We start from the raw sequence: 22,108 nt of genomic DNA, 5'->3' as shown, positions 1-22,108 counted from the left end.
AAAACCGTTCCTGAGCCCCCCCCCCCCTCCCGTTAGGTCAATGCAAGCCTTCAACGAGTACCTGTTCCAGTATGTAAATATTAGCACCGGGGACACACAGCGAAGTTAGCTGTGACGTTCGCAGCAGCAATCCCTCGTGTGGCCGTCCCAGCCTTAATTTTGCGCTCGCTAATAGAATTCGCGCTTGGGGGAGGGGGGGGGTCTTTAAAAGATGCTCCGGGGGCGACCTTTGTCATCCGAGTGGAAAATGAGGCACTGCGCCTGGGCTTCATTCCCGGCCACGCACACACCAAAGACCCCCCGTATAGCCTTAACATACTGGAGGGGCAAGTGCTGTTAGCGAGCAACTATGAAGGCCGGCACGGCACACGAGGGGGTGGGTGGCAAACACCACGACCGGCCGCCTTTGTCTCCCCAGTGGCGATGTTTACACATCGCACCAGATTATCATTTGAGGCCGAGTCGACCTAGGGGAGGCCCAGGATCGGTTCAGATAATCGTCACTGGGTGTTGGCCGTGAGCGGCAATCGAATCCGGGTCGCCAGGTTCGTAGCGCAGCGCCCTAACCGCTATACCACCGCTCCCCACATACACACGCACCAACACCACTACAACCACCACCACCAATGTCATCACCACCACCACCACTGTCATCACCACCACCACCACCAGTGCCCAACCGGAATCGGGCACCCAGCGTGAGCATCCGCGAGGTTGACTGAGCTTGCAATGGTGAACTGTCATAACACCAAAACAATATATGGTACTGGGGCGGGCGTAGGCAATCACGCGTAGCCCTCCATGTGCTGTTCCGGTCATACCAAGGGGTCTGCCAAGAGCACTTACCATAAGAGTACCGCATTCGAATATACAATGGGGAGCTTTGTGAGCGTGCTTTTTTGAGACGTATGTGCGTCCGCCGTCCACACATTGTGTCTGCAAAACGTTCGTTTTGTGAAACCGCATTCAGTGCCGCGCGAGCGCAAATAACGAAACACGACCGCGGTCGTTAGTAGGACTGCCCTTGAAAGAGGAATACGTCAATAATAGCCGACGTTTCAAGCAATGTCTCTCCTTCATATTCCTCTTCTTCTTATTCTTCCAATTGCCCGAACTGGCGTGGCATTATATGTGCGTGGCCGCACGTGTTTATGCAATTTCATGAAACTGCAACTGAAATCTCGATATGCATGCACGTGCATTAGTTTGCACTCGGCTCAGGTCTCCTGCCGTGCCGTCTCATCCAACACATTGAGCGCGTCCCCGATGATCCGTTCGTGGAGCGGTGAGTGCGCTACGAACCTATCAAGCCGAGTTCGATTCCCGCTTACGGCCAACGCATACCAATGACGATTGTCTGAACCGCTCCCGGGCCTCCCCATAGGTCGACTCAGCCTCGAATGAGTACCTGGTGCGTTGTGAAAAACATCGCCAATGGGGAGACAAAGGCGGTCGGGCGTGGTACTGCGCCACCCACCCCGCTCGCGTGTAGCTCGCTAACAGCCCTTGCTCCGACAGTCTGTTGAGGCTATACGGGGGATCTTTGTCTCCTTTGAGATCGACACCAGCCCGCGCACGTGCCTGGTTACCAGAAAGAGACGCGTGGCATCGTGGCCGAATTTCAATGCATTGCATTACCAGCTAAATATATTTTCTTCCGAATGACACTCCAGCGTGTCCCGATCTCCACAGCACCGCAGCTGCGAGTAAGTGTTATGTTTTAGTGAGAGGGGGGGGGGGTTGTATTTGCTTTCTTCTTGGGCGAGCACAGGCTATTACTTTGCTGCTGGGGCTGCAGAAACGATACAGACATGCCCATTAGCGGTGGGCGTGTTGGGAAGATTGCATCCCATGGCCGTCGCGCGCGTCTCGCGCCGTACACTGTTAATCAAGGAGACCATAATCGTGTTGTTATATACGACACGTGTATCCGTGCGGAGAGAGGTACCCGCATGAAGCGTGGAGTGGTGGTGGTGGGGGGGGGGGGGGGGTACGTGCGTCATTGATGTTGTCGGTTCGCGCAGCGCGCGCGTGCGTGCGTGTGTGAGAGAGAGAGAGAAGAGATGAGAAGAGAGGGAGCGCCCACAACTTTGGGTAGTGCAACATTCAGGAAGGGGGGGGGGGGGGGCTCGGAGCCAAGAGCAGAGAAACCTCCATTCATTTGCCTCCGTCCTTCACAGCGAACGCGCGCAACGCAACGCACGCGCGCGCGCGCACGCGCACACACGCATGAAGTCACACGCCGACCCACAGCACCCAACCCAACCCACCCACCCACCATCCGTGACGGCTCGCACTGGCTGATTGGTGGGGGTGTCTGGGTGCTGGGCCAGCGAGCCGATGCGAGGGCATTTCAGTGATGAGCAAATTCAGGCTCAGACGTCCCTGCTCTTGTTTGATCGGGCGCGCTGTGCCTGCAGCGGACAAGATGAGAGTGCAGAGCAGGTGAGAAGGGGTGGGGGGGGGGCTGCCTTCACCCGATCGTTGTTGTCACATCATCGGCGTCAGTCATCATCATCATTGTCATCGCCGTCATTGTCATCACCATTGTCCTAATCATCGCCGTGACAACCACTGCAAGCATTCCATTGTCGCGATCGCATCGTCAAAATGATCATTGTCATCGGCATCTTTGGCATGATCATCACCACTGTCATTGTTGTCATCCGTATCATTGCATTACTGCACCATCATCCATATTATCGTTGTTATCATCATCACAGTGACATTACGGTTATTGCCTTAATAATTATCGTTTTTCAGTGTTGTTTATAGTCACAACACGATATAGCGTGTATTACTCACCCTGCAATGAGTACACCAATATGTTTGTCGTCTTGTGTGTTCGCATAATTATTGCAAATAATAACGGTCAGCATTGTGTTGCAATTTTTTTATTTTAATGACCTCGATCTTGACCTATGGCATCAATGCCAGTGCCAGTTTGTCGTGAACTTGTAGCTGAAGTGTTATCATTACGCATACACATTTGAGCGTAATAATGTATCATCATTATGATCATCACTGTCATCGTTAATATTCTCCAAAAGTTATTTTTTCCACGCAATTTTATCATCATAATTGTCATTATTCCAAAAACCATAATTATCATCGCATCATTATTCTATTGCTATCACCACCACCACCACCATCATCACATTGTGCAATTTAGAATTGTTCCCAAAATAGTAATTATCACAGTAAAAACAGTAATTATTGTATTATTATAATCACCACCATCATTACTCTCTCCTATTATTTTCACAAAAGGGATGATCAACCTCCTCCACCCCCCACCCATTGTTCTACCATCGCCGTAAGCATTGCCTTAGCATTATACAGTTTAACAATACAATTGTTCCTGGGTAGTAAGTCTTATTTCTTAATTGCTTATGCCTCAAAAGTACAGAAAATGGCTATGATATTTTGAAATGTACCTATTTTCATTGAGAAAACGCGGTGTGCATTTGTGTCTTTTCGTTCACGTAAAGTCCTGGTCACAAAAGCAAAGTTTTCGGGGAATAATAGTCATTTTCTATACTTTTTAGGCATAAGCAATAATAAAGATAACACTTAGTACCCAGGAACAAAAATTGTGTTACATAGGGAATTATCATTCTCAATAGAACACTGATGAATATGAGAACATGCCTCAAGCATGTAACAACATCATCAATTAATTTCTTAATACTCAAAAGATTGTCATGACCTCATTTGCTCATCATCATCAATATGACCACCACTATCACCTAAGCAACGATGTTAGTGGCTGCACTGTTTCTGTGCAGCGAGAACAAAAGGGGTTGTTGGCAAGGCGTGCGAGCTTTGATGTGTTTGTGAGCCCCACATTACATTGATTCGTGCTTGAGAATCAAGCGGGGGAGGGGGTAGGGAGTGAGGGAGAGAGGGCAAACGCCTCGTGAATCTCTTCCGTGTAACGTTTGTGAGCAGGTGGCAAGCCAGCATGGGCAAGGCAACTGGGCAAAGGCTACGATCCAAATATCCACCCTACCCCCACCTCTCTCTCTCTCTCTCTCCCTAAAGCAACGCACGCCAGCCGGCAAATCTACGCTCATCCGTTCACTCACTCCCGAGTCTCGGACACTTAACAGCGTTAGCTATGCCTTCTGTCCGCGTCCAGGCTGTCAGTCAATCATCAGCATCACCACCACTACCACCACCATTATAATAACCATCATCATTACTACTACTACTGTCACATTATCATTATTATCATCACAATTATAATTCACCGCTCGTGTGGGAAACGGACCGATGGCCAGGATTTCAGGAGCTAGGCTGTGACTGGTGGTGGACGGGAGGAAACGCGCAGAGGCCAAGCAAAGGCAAGTTGGTACAAATGAGTGAGATTCGCCTGTTCCTATCTGCGCGGCTCTTCTAGAGATCCAAGCTCTCGTCGCTATGTCTTTATTGTAGTCACGATGATCAAAGCAGCAAATCTGGCTGTGACGGTCCCACCTGATGACGGAGACTTGTGTTGCCTCCGAAACGTCGTGATTTTTTATTATTTTATTTTTTATTAATTTTAATTTGATTTTTTTACCTACGTGACTTTACCGAAAGAACTAAGAGCATGATCAAAGCTCTCCGTGTGTGTGCGCCTGTTCCTCTCCCCCGTGTTGCTGCGTGATGCCTTAAGAGTACAGTAAGCTCTCATCAAGGGTTTCTGCCCGCAGCGGATGTGTTTAGCGCACGTAGCTACACAAGCCTGCAACCTACGCAAGACCGGAGGGCTGCCCGTTTCTAGTCGATTTTCCCGGCGTGGCAGTTGAGACGATCTTGCGAGTTTCGTGTTAAACGCCCCCCCACGTCCCACCACGCGTCTCTGTCCACCCAAGCTGTGTCAAATTGGGACAGCCACAGTGAATTAATCACGATCGGAAGGTTGCGCGTGGTCATGGTGAAGTGTGGGATACTCCAAATCCCTTCCTTCTTGCAGTGATTCGGGCGAATGCCCTCTGCTTAGAGTGGAGATCTCTCAAGGTCTCCCTGCAGTAGACGCCCATCCGCCAGCAGTGCCGTGAAGCAAGCGATTTGCAGGGCCGCGCCTTTGTATTAAAACTCAGCGGTGAAGCCAACCGACCCTGTGGAGGGATGCGTTGTCAGCAGCCGGCAGCGCCCAGCGAAATAATTGATTGCATTGTACCGTGCTCACAAAGGCTGCGTTTTCATCGCCTTCAACCCACTTTGACCAGCGTGGCGAAGTATGGTCGTCAAATAATCCCTCGCCGCGACCAGCAGTGGACCGACAGAGGGACTGCTGCTCATGTATGTTTACAGGACAGCGCTTTGCGAATCCACTGCTGGATGAATGCCCTCCCCGTGTAGCGTTGGTGCATGAGGGTCGTTTAACCATACTTCACCACGGCTGACTAAGTCCGAGTTGGTGGGAGGAGTGAGGGGGTGGGGGGGTTAGAGGGAAATCCAGGAGCTGTTCAGACATTACTCGCCACTGATGTTAGCCGTCGCCAGGCATATAACTTAGGTAGCCAGGTTCATATTGCAGTGTATGTATGTTGAACTTCTTTCGCACCGTACGTAGCCAACCGTGCTAATCGGAGTATCACTATAATATGGCTATCTCTGCTTCTATATGGTTTGGTAAAGGGACAGGGGTGGAGGCATTTGTATGTATGTATGTTGAAATTTTTTCGCACCGTACGTAGCCAACTGTGCTAATCGGAGTATCACTATAATATGGCTATCTCTGCTTCTATGTGGTTTGGTAAAGGGACAGGGGTGGAGGCATTTGTATGTATGTATGTTGAAATTATTTCGAACCGTACGTAGCCAACCGTGCTAATCGGAGGTGCAGATGTCGTCCGCTACGATAGCCGTGGCCGGGAGTCCAACTCTGCTCGCCTGGTTCATAGTGCAGCCATGCTAACACCCTCACTCCAATTTGTATTGAATCGTGCGAATATTCAGATAATATCTCTTGCGTACACCACGTTCATTTAAACATACAACGTATATTGTTAGGCATGCGGATGAAATTATGTTGGTGTACACATTCTGCTGTGAGGGCACCCGCCTCATCCAAGACATCTTGGCCAGGAAGGAAGAGAAGGCCAAGTACCACATAGACTATTTATTCCTCACTCAAGCTGCGGCTCGTTTTGCCAGCCGTGATTTTGGGCAAGCACTTGCAGGGCTGAAGCGTTACCTGTGACTACATTCCCTCCTGCTTATATCTTTATGCACTGCATTAGTAATTCGTATATAGCATCTTAAAATTGTACCTCATCCTGAGTTTTCCGTTTAAAACAGAACATGTTGTCCAATACGTGGTCTTTTCGTGCACACAGTAGCCAGAGGACGTGCGCGTGCGTGTGCGTGTGTCTGTGTGTGCGGATGGAGGCAAATCCCAAAATTGGATAATTCGTATCTGAATTAAATCTTATCTGCGGTCTAAAAATAGCGTCGGCTTAGAGGGACGGGTTTGTGATGGCCTTGAATCTGACCCCTTCGCGCATGACCCCGACCTCTGAGACAAAGTCGCAATCTGCATAATTCATGCCCTGTAGATCGCGCGTTAATAAATTAGTGATTATGCTGTGAATTATACATCGTTGCAACAACATTTGTTAGTAATGCAATCCAGTTGTACGGCGTACATTATTGAACGGATTGGAGCGGTGGGCGCAGCGGTGAGCGTGTCACACCATTGAAGCGTGAAAACCCCAGCAGCGCACATTGTTCGATTTCTTGGTCACGGCTAACGTCAGTGGCGAGTCATATCTGAACCGGTCACTGTCCGGTCGCTCCCACCCCACCCTCTCCCTAAGGCTTCATCAACCCGCATTTTACGAGCGTGGTGAAGTATGGTCAAACACTTCCCCCATCCCCCCATGACTGACACGGTATGGGGTGACCTAAATCCAGCAGTGAATTCACAACGGGCTGCTGCTGCTGCTATACACACGTGCGCACTTATAACGTTCTGATGAAGGCATTTGGCCTATACAAATCCCATCATCTCCCCAGTATAGCCTTAACAGACTTTTGGGGCGAGTGCTGTTGGCGACCAATGAAGGCCGGCATGGAACACGAGGGGGTGGATGGCCAGCACCACGCCCGCCCACCCGCCTTTGTCTCCCCAGTGCAATGTTTAACACACCGCACCAGGTATTCACTTGAGGCTGAGTCGACCTAGGGGAGGCCCAGGAGCGGTTCAGATAATCGTCACTGGTGCTGGTGGCCGTGAGCGGGAATGGGCCTCGGGTCGCCAGGTTCGTAGCCCAGCGCGTTTGCCTGCTACACTACCGCTCCCCACAAAGCAGCTTATGTGCGCACACATGCACAGCGCGGCCGATTATTTTTCACGCGAAATGCAATTCGGATTTAACTTTCCAATGAATTCGAAGCTCTTCAGCATCGAATTACAATTGCCTTTTGAGATGGGCCCAGCGCACGTGTCAGCTCCCAGCTGTACCGGATTGTAAGGCGCTCCGGAAGAATGAGACCCACCCCAAAAACGCGCGCGTGTGTGCGCGCGCGCTCAGTCTAGATTCCAGTTGCAGTCGTAAAAAAAATCTGGTCACGTACATCTACCGGATTATAAGGATGCACTCCCAACAAGGTTCGTCCTTGTTATCCGGCGAATACGCTCGCTCTTTCAGCCGGTTTGCTCTGTTTTGTTTGGCATCGCTGTGCCCGTCCCCGCGTGTTCGCAAGCCTGGTGGTCTACCACCAGAAGAATCCTCCGTTCCTGTGTTCCTGCGTTCGTTGACCCGGGGCTCCCACAGCGGTGGGGGGAGCGGAGGAGTGAGTCGGTGTGCAAGACGCGTCACGGGGGCGGGCTTGTCACAGCACGGGGGGGGGGGGGGGTTGCCTCCTCTTGTGGCGGTCACGTGGGTCTTGTGTGGTTGGCACGTTCGCTGCTCGTTTGCAAGAGGTTCACGGTTCGAATTGCAGCGGCTGCCACCCTGGTTAATACCCGCGGGTGTTAATGATGATGATGATGACGCTGTGTGCCATCTGCCTCACAGTTGACCTGAAAGATGTCCCGGACCTCATTCGCAAGAGTCGGCCATTGTGTGTCGGGCGTCAGGGTCCAAATTTGACAATTTGGAAAGTTGCCCAAATATTTACTCAATTGGGGATTAGGCACACACAGCGGCAATCGCCGCTCACTGCTCTCAGACACATGGCCCAGGTCGTTCTTTCAAAATAGGCTATCCGAGTTCTCACCTTGTTAAACGAAATAAAGCTGAAACTAAACCTGGAACGCGCTGGAGGGGGCGGAGGGTGCTTGTGATACAGATTGAGGCTAACACACTGCTGCTTCACCACTTATGCTAAGAAGAAGAATAGCCATTGCCCGAAGCATCTCGCGTATTATGTATTTACCCTTTTGAGGCCGGAGTATTGTTTGACGGATTTGTTGGGCTTTTGTTGGTTGATCATCGATGCAAGCAGTGAAGCCAATTACTTGGTGGTGGTGCTGCTGCTGCTTCATTGGCAGCAGTGCCCAATACTAATTGCGTGGGGCGTGAACACGTAATGCCATCATCGTCGTCATCTACGGTTTCACATTTGTGTTTTGTTTACCATGACCTCATTCTCTAACATCATTATAATCACGAACACGCAGATACAATTGCGATCTCTTTACCACCTCCATTCACGTGAATTTCATCATAAAACTATTGATACTCTAACTTGCATTAGCATCATCTCAATAGCAATGCATAACCTACACCAACACGGATTCATTTGGTAGTATTACACATATATAGGGTGGGTGATACATTGCCTGGAATAAAATGAATTAAATGTGTTTTTTCTGCTTGCACAAGGTCTGGCACTATGTCTGTGTAGGGACTTGCGGTAAACTAATGCCGCGTTATGCAATGGAAATTACAAGATGACATTTTAATCTATCTCTTGCTCAGTATTTACATTCTGTACCTTGGAGAGCTACCAAAGTAGACATAATCCGACAACAGCATTTTCAATCATGCTAAATCGACATACGCGACGTTAGCATGATGCACATACGATAATATAGCCGGGCTACATCTCTCGCTGCATGCTTAATAAAGTCGTTGTGTGCAGAGATGCAGAGATGCACACAAAGACAAAAAGCCCCGTCTAGTCGACACAGGCTCTCCTCTCCTCCCCCCTCAACTCGCTTTTAAGGGATTACATCTTGAATCATTGCCTCACTTGATGCAGCTAATCTGGCTGTGACTGTCCCACCTGATGACGGAGACTTGTGTTGCCTCCGAAACGTCGTGATCTTTATTTTATTTTATTATTTTATTAATTTTGATGTTTTACCTACGTGACTTTACCGAAAACACCTAAGAATATCGACACAGGCTGTTAGGGCGAGTACTGTCAGTAAGCACCCATGAAGGTAAATATCGCAAACAAGGGGGTGGTGTTTGTGGCCAGCACCACACCCAGCCGCCTTTGTCTTCCCAGTTCTTGATGTTTATATGTCCTACCAGGTATTATGTTTAAGGTTGATTTCACAGGATCGGTTTGGACATTCACCACTGATGTTAGCCATAGCCAGGAATCGAACTCGGGTGGTCATGTTCATAGCGTAGTGCGCTAACAACTGTGCCACCGCTCAACCCCGTGTGTGTATGTATGTATGTTGAACTTCTTTCGCACCGTACGTAGCCAACCGTGCTAATCGGAGGTGCGGGGGAAGGACAACAAACTAAACACAAACCGCAGTTCTAAATAAATTAGTTTTCAATCTAGATTTTAAAGTGGATATTGCCAGTGGCTTCCTAATATACGTACGCGCATGCATGTATACAATGACGCGCACACGTACAAGGCTGGCCCGTACAAATTTAACTAACAAATTGGAAACTGATTAAAATCAAAACCGGCTGCACGAACGAAAATTGGAATCCGATTAAAAAACATTATAGTGGGATGGTCAATACAATGGAAGAAGGATTTCAATTTATGCAATTACATTAGTCCCAGAAGCCTGCACTCAATAGTTGTTGTGGGGCTTTTGAAAACAAAAAAACAGATCAATCAAAGTGTCCTGGTGATGACCTGGCAGTGGTAGTACCACAGCCACTGAGGCTCTGATTGTCAATGTGGATGACATTGATTGTATGGACCACTGCTGTCCTCCGTACGGCAGCGATTTTTCAATGCGCCTTTCACCTCACTGCAGTATGAAATGTACTTATCTGTCCGATTATGTAACATAAGTTTAAACGTTGTGGTTTAATCAGTAGCAGCAGCAGCAGCAGCGGCGGCAGTCGCAGCAGTTTGCCCAGTCAGCATTTCATGAAGCCACAGAGGTTGACATAATCCCAATGTTTGTTTGTGATTATTTGTTCGTGTTCAAGCAGGGGCCTGTCACGTGTGAATGCACTTAATCATTTCAAACCTGACCAAAACCAAACTCCTTTGGAGATTATCATATTTGGCAATGCTTCGTGCGCACAAAATGGTTTACAATTTCAACCCAACCCATATTTCGTTCTCTCTTGTGATTAATGTAACGTTCGTAGCGATTTTAATTGTTGCCTGCATTGTACGGCAGTGGCGTGCGTAGCTATCGGGCGTGCAGACGGTGCAACTGCACAGCGTCCCGCGGGCCGGATGCAACCAGGTGACAGGTTGGGAAGGATGGGGCGGTGATTGGACAAGGACCCTCCTTTAATTTTTTGTACCGAGGCCCACGCCAACCACAATATATCCTAAACGAATATAATTCTGCATTACTGATCTCAACTGCCCAGTTACCTAATACAGAACTCATATTCAGATTGTGGGCGGGCGGGGGGGTTGTTTTGCGTTGGTGAATTGCTCTGATATTTATGTACTGACAAAAGCCATTTAAAGGTGGCTGGGTGGCTCAGAGGTCAGGAACCCTGAAGCTGGAACCACTGCGGCCCTGGGTTTGAATGCGAGCAGCTGTGATCAAACTGGCTTCTCGGATGGAGCGAATCAATGGGTTGAGTCCGGTCACAAATCACAGCATCAAGAACCCACGACGTCATATTTGGTTCCATACCTGATTGGGTAAAAAATTCAAATACCGGTCCGACTCTCATTCGACGAACGTTATTCCCAGACGCAGATCGCGAGAGGATATTGCTGCCCTTTAATGTGTGGACCAGAGGTCACACGAAGGGATCACAGAGGTGGGCTCTGAGATCTCCACTTCCACTGGCCAATTCTCAATTGCGCAGCTCTGCGTGAATCACGAATGGAAACTTCATCTCGTGACGTGACACGGATAGCAAGAAGTTGCATTCGCTTTGGGAGAAAAAATAAAAAGATCAAACCCCCCCTCCCCCACACATGTTTAATACATAGTTTTGAATTGGTCCATGAGCACTGCTCAGTGTGTTTGAAATTTTTTTATCCAGATTTCCAGAACCGCATGGCAGTATAATCAGCAAGTCAGAAAGAAATAAAAAAAAATATGCCCAAAAAATATCACTGCTCAATATATTTTTGTGAAGGTTTTTCGTGAAAGCATAATTATTGTATCTAGTTCAAAGACAGTATTTGATCGCGGGGGGGGGGGGTGGAACCCGTGTCCAGATTGTGATTAAGCAGTGTCAACTCCCTGCCTTGCCTTCTTTGAACAGGCGAGCCAGGCATTACCGTCACACGTATACAGTGGACATTGCGGTCAAAGCCTATCATCTGCCTGTCTGCCTGGATTCACCAGAGTTAAATTCAGCTCACAGGGATTCTGACATGCCAGGTACACTTGATTTATCATGTGCACCTCCAGAGAGTGGGTGGTTGGGTCAGCTGGGGGAGACGGTGGTGTGATGTGTCTGTCAAAAGCTCACTGGCTAAAAATGAAGCCGTGGGGATGGACGCTTCTGGGAATCATTTGACAGCTCTATGAAATAATATATATTTTTTATCACCACCATCACTGAAGGTACGGTGCTGGCCCAGCAACGCCGCGGTGGCGAGATGTTAACTACCTCTCCTGGTATACAGGAGGTCGTGGGTTCAATCCCGATCCTGACCCGGTTTATTTGGAGTTTGCATGTTCTCTCCGTGGTTGCATGTATTTTTCTCCGGGTCCTCCGGTTTTCCCCTCCACATTTAAAAAACGTGCGTTTAGAGTATTCGGCTGTTACAAATTTCTACACGATAAACCAAATCGTTGAGCCCTCATTCGGTGCCAGGTCACTTCCGAAAAAGAGCTATATAGCTCAGTGGGCCTTCGATGGTAAAATAAAACTTCAACGTTTTTAAGTTTGATGTGGTCACCGGAAGTTATGGTGTCACGGGATTTTCGCCCGAGCTTGTGCAATTGCCCGAATGATCCATAGAATGCGTTCAAGACAAGGAATTTTAAAGTTTCCCACGCCAAATGCAGGATCTGTCGTGGCAGGATACATTTCCACCTCCCAGCAGCGTATATATTTTTTTACATCTTTGGATATTTTTAAATCCTTTATATTAAGTTCGCTTGCTTGCTTGCGTGCTTGCTTGCTTGCTTACGACCGTGCAAATCTTTCGGTCGTTTTTTAACCCACTTCCCGTGATCCAATCGAGCTAACATTTTGCACACAGACTCGTTGTGCGAGACAATTAATTTACGTGAAAAAAATTCCTAAATTTTACACTGTTTCGGGAAAATAAATTAAATATTTAATTACCAATTGCTTAATGGTGGCAGACAATCATCTGACCCATGGGTGGCAGCCATCTCAAGCCAGAGGACGAGAGGACTCTAGCCGCCACGCATATAAAGGATTTAGAGTGAAAAACTTTGTTTTTACGGGTTATACTTATTTGTTTTACATCTCATGCTGTATCACTCTATGGATACATATTTGAGCATTGCAGTAGCGCCGGTTATAAGATGAAATTTATCTCATTGAGATTTCTGGACACTATTCCAGATGTCCACGGTGGCCAAACTGATTGGACGTAACACGAATTCGAGAATGCAGATGCCTATTAGAATCGGAATCTTTATTTATACTGGAAAAATCCGAATTTCTATGAAGCTTTTTCTCACAGATGTCCAGGAGAGGTGGGTCAGAAAGTTACAACGGCAAACAATGCGAAAACAAGATGGGAGTGCAAAGCATAGCAAAGATAAGCAAATCACAAACAAACAAACAAAAATCTATGTTTATTTTACCAGGTAAAGCCCACTGAGCTATTAGATTATTTTTCATAAGCGGCCTATGAGAATGTGCTCAACCTTGTCAGGTCTCGGAAGCTAAGCAAGGGTTGAGCCTGATGAGTGCTTGGATGGGTGACCACCATGCACACCACGTTGTCATAGGCAGGTTTACCATGTTCAGTTGTTTTCTCCTTGTCACAGGTTGAGTCACAAACCGTACCTCTCCATAACAAATGCTCACCCTTTTAAGCCTCACCTTACCATATGAATACAAATTGTGCTGTACTTGGCCCTTCCCCCCTCTCCAACCATTATATAAACGGAGTGGTAGCTCCTGCAATCTCTCATTTACTTGATACAGCAGTCGTGGCTGTGACGGTTCCACCTGAAGGCGGAAGCTTGTGTTGCCTCCGAAACGTCGTGATTTTTATTTTATTTAACTTTTATTAAGTTTAATGTTTTACCTACGTGACTTTACCGAAAAAACCGAAGAATATTGTCATAGACAGCTGTGGAGCTTTGCTACGTTGTGGGCAGCAGAGGACAGTTGAATAATATAAATTGTTGTACTCTTCTTATATGTTCCCACGACGTCTTGTGCTCCCCACTTTCACTAATCTGCGCTCACCAGCGTGGCGAAATATGGTCAGATAACCTCCCAGTGACACGCAAGGCTTATTGGAGGCCGTCTTCCAGCGATGGATTAAAAAAAAATGGGGGCTCTACACGCGCGCATTTAAACATCAGCCGAGATTCCAAGAACGGCCCTATCTGCTCAAATAGCATGTGAACTAGACACACGCGCGCCCGTATGTCTGTCCGTATGTACGCTGAACTTCTTTCGCGCCGTACATAGCCGACCGCGCCAATCGGATGCGCGCGGGGGCGGGGGGAGGGGGAAGTTGCTGGACAATAATGGGGGAGTTTGGCCGATAGTTGGGGGCCAATACGTGGGAGTTTGAGGACAAACAAAGCAAATTAATTAAATCTCGGAGGCAGCCTTCTCCCAGGAGCCTTTGCTTGCTGCTCGCTCGAAAGGGCCACCAGCCGCCGAGGTAAATACACGGGGCGTTCAGCAGCAAAGCATTTTACATTCCTTACACGTTGTTCAACGCTCATATACTTTATGGCGACGCATGCAGACAAAAGCTGGTCTCCTCTTCATTGTTGTTTTTTCAGAGCATTGCGATCGGAAAGGTTCGGATCGTTTTTTTTTTCCGTAAAATACCCGGGATGCATTGCGCAACGAATCGAATCTTCATGGTACCACGTGGGGGAGCTTGGCCACGGGTGGCGGATTTTGCCATCCAGAGGTCGTCCGTTTTGTTCCATCTCCCCGGCGCGGCCTTTGAAACCGTGGGACTAATGAGACGAGTTCCTCACAACCCCCTCCACCTCTGTCCACCCAGATATTAGGACGCCACTGGCGTTCATCTACTTTTAATCATTTATAAAACCCCGACCAACTATCCGTTGGTTACACTTTTGCCTTTTTATTGCGCAGCATCAATGCTCGTTTTGTGTAATATATGTTTTTGGGGGTTTGTTAGGAAATGTGTAAGAGAATAAATGTAACAAAAAGGTCAGAAGAAAAATACGTTCAAGTGATTGCATCAGTTGACAAGCCCTTATCAGCATATCAAGGATAAACATTCGAGACTGGATGGATGAAATTGAGAGAAAGGCTATAATCAGGGCTGGCTTGAAGGTATGTGAGCTGCGGCATGAACCTGCCTTTTATTTATCTGCTTGATGTATGAATTATTCATGATTCTATTTATCATGTTATGTTTGTTCCACTCTCTATATTGTAACTGTGATAGAACCCATTATGAGGTGGCCCGGTGGTTCAGAGGTCAGAGGTCACCGAATTGGCGATGCTGAAATTTTGATTTTGATTGTGAGTTTGAACTACTTGTGATCAAACTGGATTTTCAAATGCAGCGAGTTGATGATCTCGGCTCTGGCACTCATAATTTATTGTAGAAACTTGTATATGTATTTATTTTAAAAACTAGATAGAGTCCCACGGGCTTAAATGGAGACATCGGACCCACAAAGACTGAAATTACGAGTGTAGTGAATTAACGGGGTTATAGTATGGTCACCAATGACTAAGCAAAGAGACACACTGAGGTTTTTCAGAAGCTACCTGGTTATCACAAGTGATAGCTCAATGAAGTGGCTTATCACGTGGAAATGTATTGCTGCTAAAGACTCTAAGTGCTTATTGATTCTAAATGTGGAGGGAAAAACTGGAGGACCCGGAAAAAAATCCACATGACCTCAGGGAGACAAAGAGATATGTAAACTACAAATATACAGGCGTCAGAGTCGGGATGGAACCCACAATCCCGTATACCAGGAGAGGTAGTTAGCATCTCGCCACCGTGGCGCCCACTGCTGCCTCTGTAGAATTCGTACCTCCACACCCATGGGGGCCCACCCAATGACTGCACGCACAAAATGCCCATCACTATTATTATTTTGTTCTAAGAGGGATGTTGGGTTGTCACGAAGCCACCGCACCCCTCCCAAAAGAGGATGGAGAGGTCCTCGTCTGTCAGTCTTCTTCGTCGTCGTCATCGTCATCTTCGTATGGTCGATGTTGATGTAGAGCAACAGCTGCGATTTTACATTGAGGCGGTTGACCCTGATGATTGTGTCAGGAGTCAGTGTCTAATGAGGAAGGGCTGGAGCCTAAGGAGTATGGGGATGGGGTATTAAGAGGTTGAACTTTCATGTTATGGTCATATTAAGTATAGAAACAAATACTCTTTGGGTCTTTTGGTGAAGTCACGTAGGTAGAAAAATTATTTAAAAAATCACGACGTTTCGATCGCAACACAAGCAATCATCTTTAGGTGAACACATACAGCAGGATAACTGCTGTTTATCCTGCTTCAGCAGTTTGCCTGCTGTATTTTTTCACCTGAAGACGATTGCTTGTGTTGCGATCAAAACGTCGTGATTTTTAAAATAATTTTTCTATCTACGTGACTTTGCCGAAATACCCAAAGACTTTGAATTCCTGCAGTCACGAAAGCTTTAAGTCAAGAAACAAATACCTTTAAGTGCTGCAGATGTGCCCACAAGCAAACTCGTCGTATAACATTTTCATTTAATTTGGCCAAATTCCATCTCTGAGAATTACACATCTAACTTTTACTGTGACGTGACGAAAATAACAATAAACTCTATTTGATGAAGCGCCTTCCATATAGAAATATCTCAAGGAAATATCTCTAAAAAAACGCACTCACAAGCATAGATACGATCTAAGTGAAATCGAAAGCTTGTAATAAGAATAATATCAATGCTAACTTCACTCAAAATGCCAATACAATGAAGAACAAACTATGATAATAGTGAATAACTATAACAATAACCGAGTAATCCAATCAAACAACAGCAAATGCGTCAACATTGGTTTCAAATCCAAAGTTACGGGGAAAGCCGGCGATACAATTTAGTGAGTGTTAAGACGTGAATCAGAATCCCTAATGGGCCGAGGAAAGGGGAATCTATAATCATGTAACATCATCACAGTCTTGTCTTTGGAATGATGACAGGAACAGAATCAGCCGATCTAACGTTCCGCAGTGCAATATTCAACTTGAGCAGATCGGCGAGATATTTCGGAGCCAACCCATTCCAGTGCCTTACATGTGAGCAGAAGATTCTTGAAGTCGATTCTGTACTTCACAGGAAATAGAAACTCGTAGTAATGTGGTCACACGATTTAGAGCTGGTCAAAACCCGGGCAGCTGAGTTTTGCATACATTGTAATCTATTTAGACCACTTTTAGAAACGCCAGCAAGCCAAGGCATTACAGCAGGGGTCGGGAACCTTTTTGACTGGGAGAGCCATAAAAGCCAAATATTTCTAAATATATTTCATTGAGAGCCATAAAGTATTTTTTACGTATAATAAATTAAATGTCTTACTTTTAATGCGACTTCTGGTCACGGGACCCGTGACCCGAGAAATTTTATCTTCAAAACTAATTTCTGTTTACTTTAAAATGACACAGTATTATTAAGCAATATCACAAGTATTTTAAAATCAGTTCCAAACTGATTTTATTTTTATTATTATTATTATTATTATTATTTTTTTCAACTCAAAATAGTCTGGGAGCCCATATGCCGTCACCGGAAGAGCCATATATGGCTCGCGAGCCATAGGTTCCCGACCGCTGCATTACAGCGATGCAACCTAGATGAAATAACGACATGCACCAGCCTCTAGACATCAGGAAAGTGTCATAGAAGAGTGTGTGGGCCAAGTGCGCCCGATTCTGTAAACTATCAAATTGCAACTTGGAAGGATTTTCTTTGGTGGGGAGAGCGCGGGGGCGGGGGAGAGAGATGTCCTGTGAAATAAATAAAAACATCTTTCCCTGGAGCGGTTTACCCGACCCATGGACCACAACGACATCGTCTACTCCATGAGATGTACAAAGCGATTCTTGATCTCGCTACGAGACGACAGTGGAGAGAGACGACAATAGACTAGGGGGGGGAGGGTGGTGGTGACACATTGGCAGCCGCTGTGTCGCCCTGACAAACCAGCCTTGTGTGTGTTGGGACAGCTGATCAGCAACCACGGTGATAAATAAACATTTACGCACGCGCGCGTGCGTGCGTGTGCGTGGATAGGGGCGATACCAGAGAAGGCTGTAATCTGGGCAAACAGAGGCTATCATCTAGGCATGAGTGAAGTTACCTGCACAATTTTTGCCATTTCTCTCTCTCTGCTTAATACATCTAATAGTTATCATCAAACTACGGTTGTATACTTTGTTTTGAACCTCAACTCAATTGACTGTAAGCACGGGAGATATCATCATAATCATCATCATCAGCCGCGGTCAATCCACTGCTGGATGAAGGGGCCCTTCGCAAGCCGCCACTGCCACCGCCACCTTCCACAATCGTGCGATGCAACAACGATCCACCGGTGCACCAGCTTATTTAATCGCTCCGTCTCCCCGTGATGGACGTTCTCTTGACGGGGGGTGGAGGTGAGGAGTAATTGTACACGTGAGCTGTGCAATGACTTGATTGCAGGGATTGTTTGCCAACAGTTGCCGATGGAGAAACTCGCGAAAATAATGAACTGGGGTTTTCTGTTGCCTGTGTTGTGATTGATTTTGTTTTCATGTTTAAAAAAAAAATACAATTTAATTATTGTTGTTGTTGCTGCCGTGCGCTGTTATCGATGTGCATTATAGTAATGAAATTATGATCCCGTGGAATGTTTTCTTTTTCTCTCCCCGTCTCTCCAACTCCACGATGTGCAATTAATTTTGAAAGCCAAAAAAAATAATATCAAACCGTTGCTTCAAGAATTGACGGCACGATGAAAGTTCAGAGATAAACAATGATAACGTATTCATGACTCGCGAAAATAATTATTTTATAGCACTCTGTGGGTGACTCTTTGAGAACACAGATTTCATTTGCGTCGCTATGGTATTCCCATTAATTGTTTAAATATTAATTTCCATCGAGTTGGGCAATTACACTGCGCATGCCCACAGCAATGTGGAGAGATGGACGCTCGCGGAAATGCATTTGAGCGACGGGAAGAGGAACTGCACGTGGATTCGAGAACGCACGCAGGCGGAGAATGACATAATTCAGACCGTGACGCAAAGTGAGTGGGGGGCATGGGCAGGGACGACGTCACGGCGAGATGGGAACGCTGATCGACGGTGAGGAGTGGCATCCGCCGTGGCGATGGAACAATGAGGTCTGTTCGTGAGCAGGTGGCGGGGCGGATTGGGGGAGGGCCTTCATCCAGCAGTGGATTGAGCAAATGCCGACGATGACGGTGATAGAGCAATTCCACTTGGACGATAGAGCTGACGGAAGGATGTTTTTATTCGACTTATTTCAGCACTTGCCTATGGCTACATCACACAGTATGTGTCCATCTCATCAGATTCCTGAAGCTAAGCAGGCCTGGGCCAACCCATGTGAGACTAGGCTCTAAGGAAAGCTGTCTCGGGTGTGGACCAATCAACTTCAAGGACAGTGCACATTATCAGAGTTATGTTTTTTTGTTTACATTATGACTGCAGGTATTGTGGTCTATGCAAACATGACCCCTTGTAAAAAAAGTGTCAGTTTTGTTGCCAGATAGAAGGGTAAAAAACCAATTATCAGGCCTGGGCCTGTACGGTGCTTAGACGAGTGAGTGACGTGCACCAGTCGGTAATAAGGGTGGCTACGGGGCTGTGCAGCAAAATCTATTGTTGCACTGCACTTCCTATGCTCCAACATCTACGTTCGAATGTAGAACGATTATCACGAATATGAGCCAAGAATGTCTGTGTGTAACGCGCGTGACGTCACTCCACGTCGAACAGCCCCCCTCATTAATAATCATGAACGGGTGATGTCACTCCGCATGAAGGAGGTGGAGCGGAAACGAAAATTTGTTTATAAAAATTAGCTTCCTTTCTTTACGGAAAGTAAAGCCAATAAAGAAATCATTAATATATGAAAAGCCAGAGCGTCGATGTCACGCTCACTCCGTAACGCTGTCATTAATAATCGTGAGCGGTTGACGTCACTCCACATGGGTGAGGGCCTCTTCACCGAGAACTTATCCCTCATTAAAAATCCAGAACCCTCACGCCACGCGAACCCTGTAACCCTTGTTGAGACGTAGAATGAATCAGGGCGCAATGATGAACATGGGATATCAGCGTGAAATAAAACAAGATCTGTGTTACCGGTCATAACAAATGGCACACCAATGGATGCACTGAATATTAGTTTACTGCCTGCTTTTCTCTTCAATGTCAGATTTACTGCAATACACCCGTCCTTGGACGAGCTATAGGCGAGTATTTATTATATATACGAGGTTTGATCCAAGAGTACAGGGACTACTTTTATTTAGACGCAACTAAAAGGACGTCATTACTCATCAAATGTATCTCCTGATCGAACACAAGAGTCATCCCAGCGGCCCTGCCACGTGTCCAGGCGTCTCTGGTACTTCTTCTCTCCCGGGAGGACGGATTTCAGGTTCCCCAGCTGGGTTCCTGGATGATGGCTGGAGCGACATCCAGAAACCTCTTTCCTAAATTCAGGGTGCGCGTTTCATTCGCGGCAAACGGGAAGAACAGAACACAAGTCACGTGTGTAGAAATAAAGTAATATTTTAAATAGATCACGACATTTCTACATACGTGACTTTTACCGAAAGAACCAATGAGTATAGTAATATTCTTGGGTTTTTTCGGTAAAGTCACGTAGGTAAAAAAATTTAATTAAAATTAATAAAAGTAAAATAAAATAAAAATAAAATAAAAATCACGACGTTTCGGAGGCAACACAAGTTTCCGTCTTCAGGTGGAACCGTCACAGCATGCTTGCTGTATCAAGTACCTACGTGACTTTACCGAAAAAACCCAAGAATATGAATCCTTGCAGTCACGAAAGCTTCAAATCTAAAGAGTATAGTAATTCCTGCAGTCACGAAAGCTTCAATCCTAGATTTAAACAAATGTCATTTGGTAGCAAATCTGGTGAATATGAGTGGGTTGAGGACGGGGTGATGACACTCTGTGGGTTCATGGCGATGGTGTAGGCAAGGAACACACCGTGGTTATATATTTTTACATCTACATATGCTTGACGGAACTTGGTGACTTTGTCCGCAACTGGGTCAATCCAATCAGCTTTGAAAATGTGCAATGAAGACAAATTTGAAAGGGATGATGTGTTCCAGCGTTGTTAATGTGAAACATGTTTAAAGTTGTTGCCGGCTTTGCGTCTGTTGAGGTTACGTTGCGTGAGTTCTTTTTAATTTTAATGAACTTCCGAATAATATATCGTTGAGACTCACAGCAATTTATATCCCGTTGAGTAGGAACACCGTAATGTCTATGCCGTTTGGAAACTTATTCAGGGCTGCTGCCTCATTTCAATTTAACGTGCATCGCATTGCTCTCAAACGGTGCACACTTGCACCGTCGCTGTTAATTCGCCAATTATCGCGTTATTTTTATGGCTGCTACTCACTTCTCGTGTAGATTAAAGCCATTACGTTGTGACTCGCATGTTGCTTAAAGTTGATCGTCGTTCAGTCACATTTATTCATACGCAGCGCTGTATTATTATTATTGTGTTATGATCGTTAACAGCTTGAACGTCTCGATGGAGACAACTTTTTTATTACGCCGCTAGGAAGTGCACTTTGTTAAACAGCTAAACGCCTAATAACGAGTTTGAAAAGGACCACGTGATACAAATTCAGGGAATTTTATCTTCACGACGACGACAGCGTGATGTTCCCATCAGGAGAGCCATACTTCCCCCACCGCAACGCTCCTCAGGTGACCTTGAAAACTCAACCACGTGACCTGGGAGAGATGCCGATTGCCCGGTCCCAATGTTACTTGTTACCGGCACGTCTAAGCGTCGCGTCCACCAGTGCGATTTGCGTTAATGTCTACCGGCTGCTCCTCCCGAGAGCGACTTAAATAAACCCTCACTGAGCCCACAACATCCACCCACCCCCACCATGTGTGTGTGTGTGTGCTTAAGCCGGGTTGAACCGTACAGGTTGGGCTGTCTCAGATCCACCCTGGGTTTAACCAGTCTGGATTGCTTGAGCTCACCCCAGATGCTGCAAAGATCTGGACACGGTCCCATCGCTCGGTCCTTGGCCGGCAGGCTTAGGCTGCATTGGCTGGGTCACAAAGCCCGCGTGCCCAGACACTGTTGGTTACCAAGAAGCTTCTGTTTGGCCATATTGAATGGGGTTACGTTGTGTGTGACATGGGCTACAGAGGTGATGGGTTGATGTGGTCTGGAAAGATTTGGAGCTGACAGGACTTGCTGATGACCAGTACCAGCAGAGTCAAGATTGACCTCTGCTGGCTATTGAAAGGTGGTTTCCCTCCAACAAAAACGGAGTGAGGGGGGGGGGGGGGTGAGCGACGCTCACAACAACGAGCCGAGCGTTGG

At 46.7% G+C, this 22,108-nt stretch overlaps 1 protein-coding gene across 3 annotated transcripts in view; it reads left to right on the top strand.

Moving 5' to 3' along the window:
- Positions 1-1,596: 1,596 nt before the first annotated feature.
- The window catches only part of LOC133351810 (kelch-like protein 9), a 72,497-nt gene continuing 51,985 nt past the window's right edge, over positions 1,597-22,108 (top strand). The window contains exon 1 of one of the 3 annotated variants that reach the window (XM_061567372.1): positions 1,597-1,706. Coding sequence is in view for 1 of the 3 variants with exons in the window: in XM_061567352.1 (XP_061423336.1) it covers positions 2,360-2,445 (86 nt within the window). In the remaining 2 variants the exon portion in view is untranslated. Of the gene's footprint in view, positions 1,707-2,274; positions 2,446-4,057; positions 4,347-22,108 lie in introns of those variants that run through there. The other 2 variants (XM_061567352.1, XM_061567362.1) reach the window with 2 other exon arrangements.

The sequence above is a fragment of the Lethenteron reissneri genome, chromosome 5, assembly GCF_015708825.2.
Source record: "Lethenteron reissneri isolate LAM-NWPU_2019-01 chromosome 5, ASM1570882v1, whole genome shotgun sequence".
NCBI lineage: Eukaryota > Metazoa > Chordata > Hyperoartia > Petromyzontiformes > Petromyzontidae > Lethenteron > Lethenteron reissneri.
The sequence above is the reverse complement of the archived record's forward strand: the minus strand, read 5'-3'. Positions and strand labels throughout refer to the sequence as shown.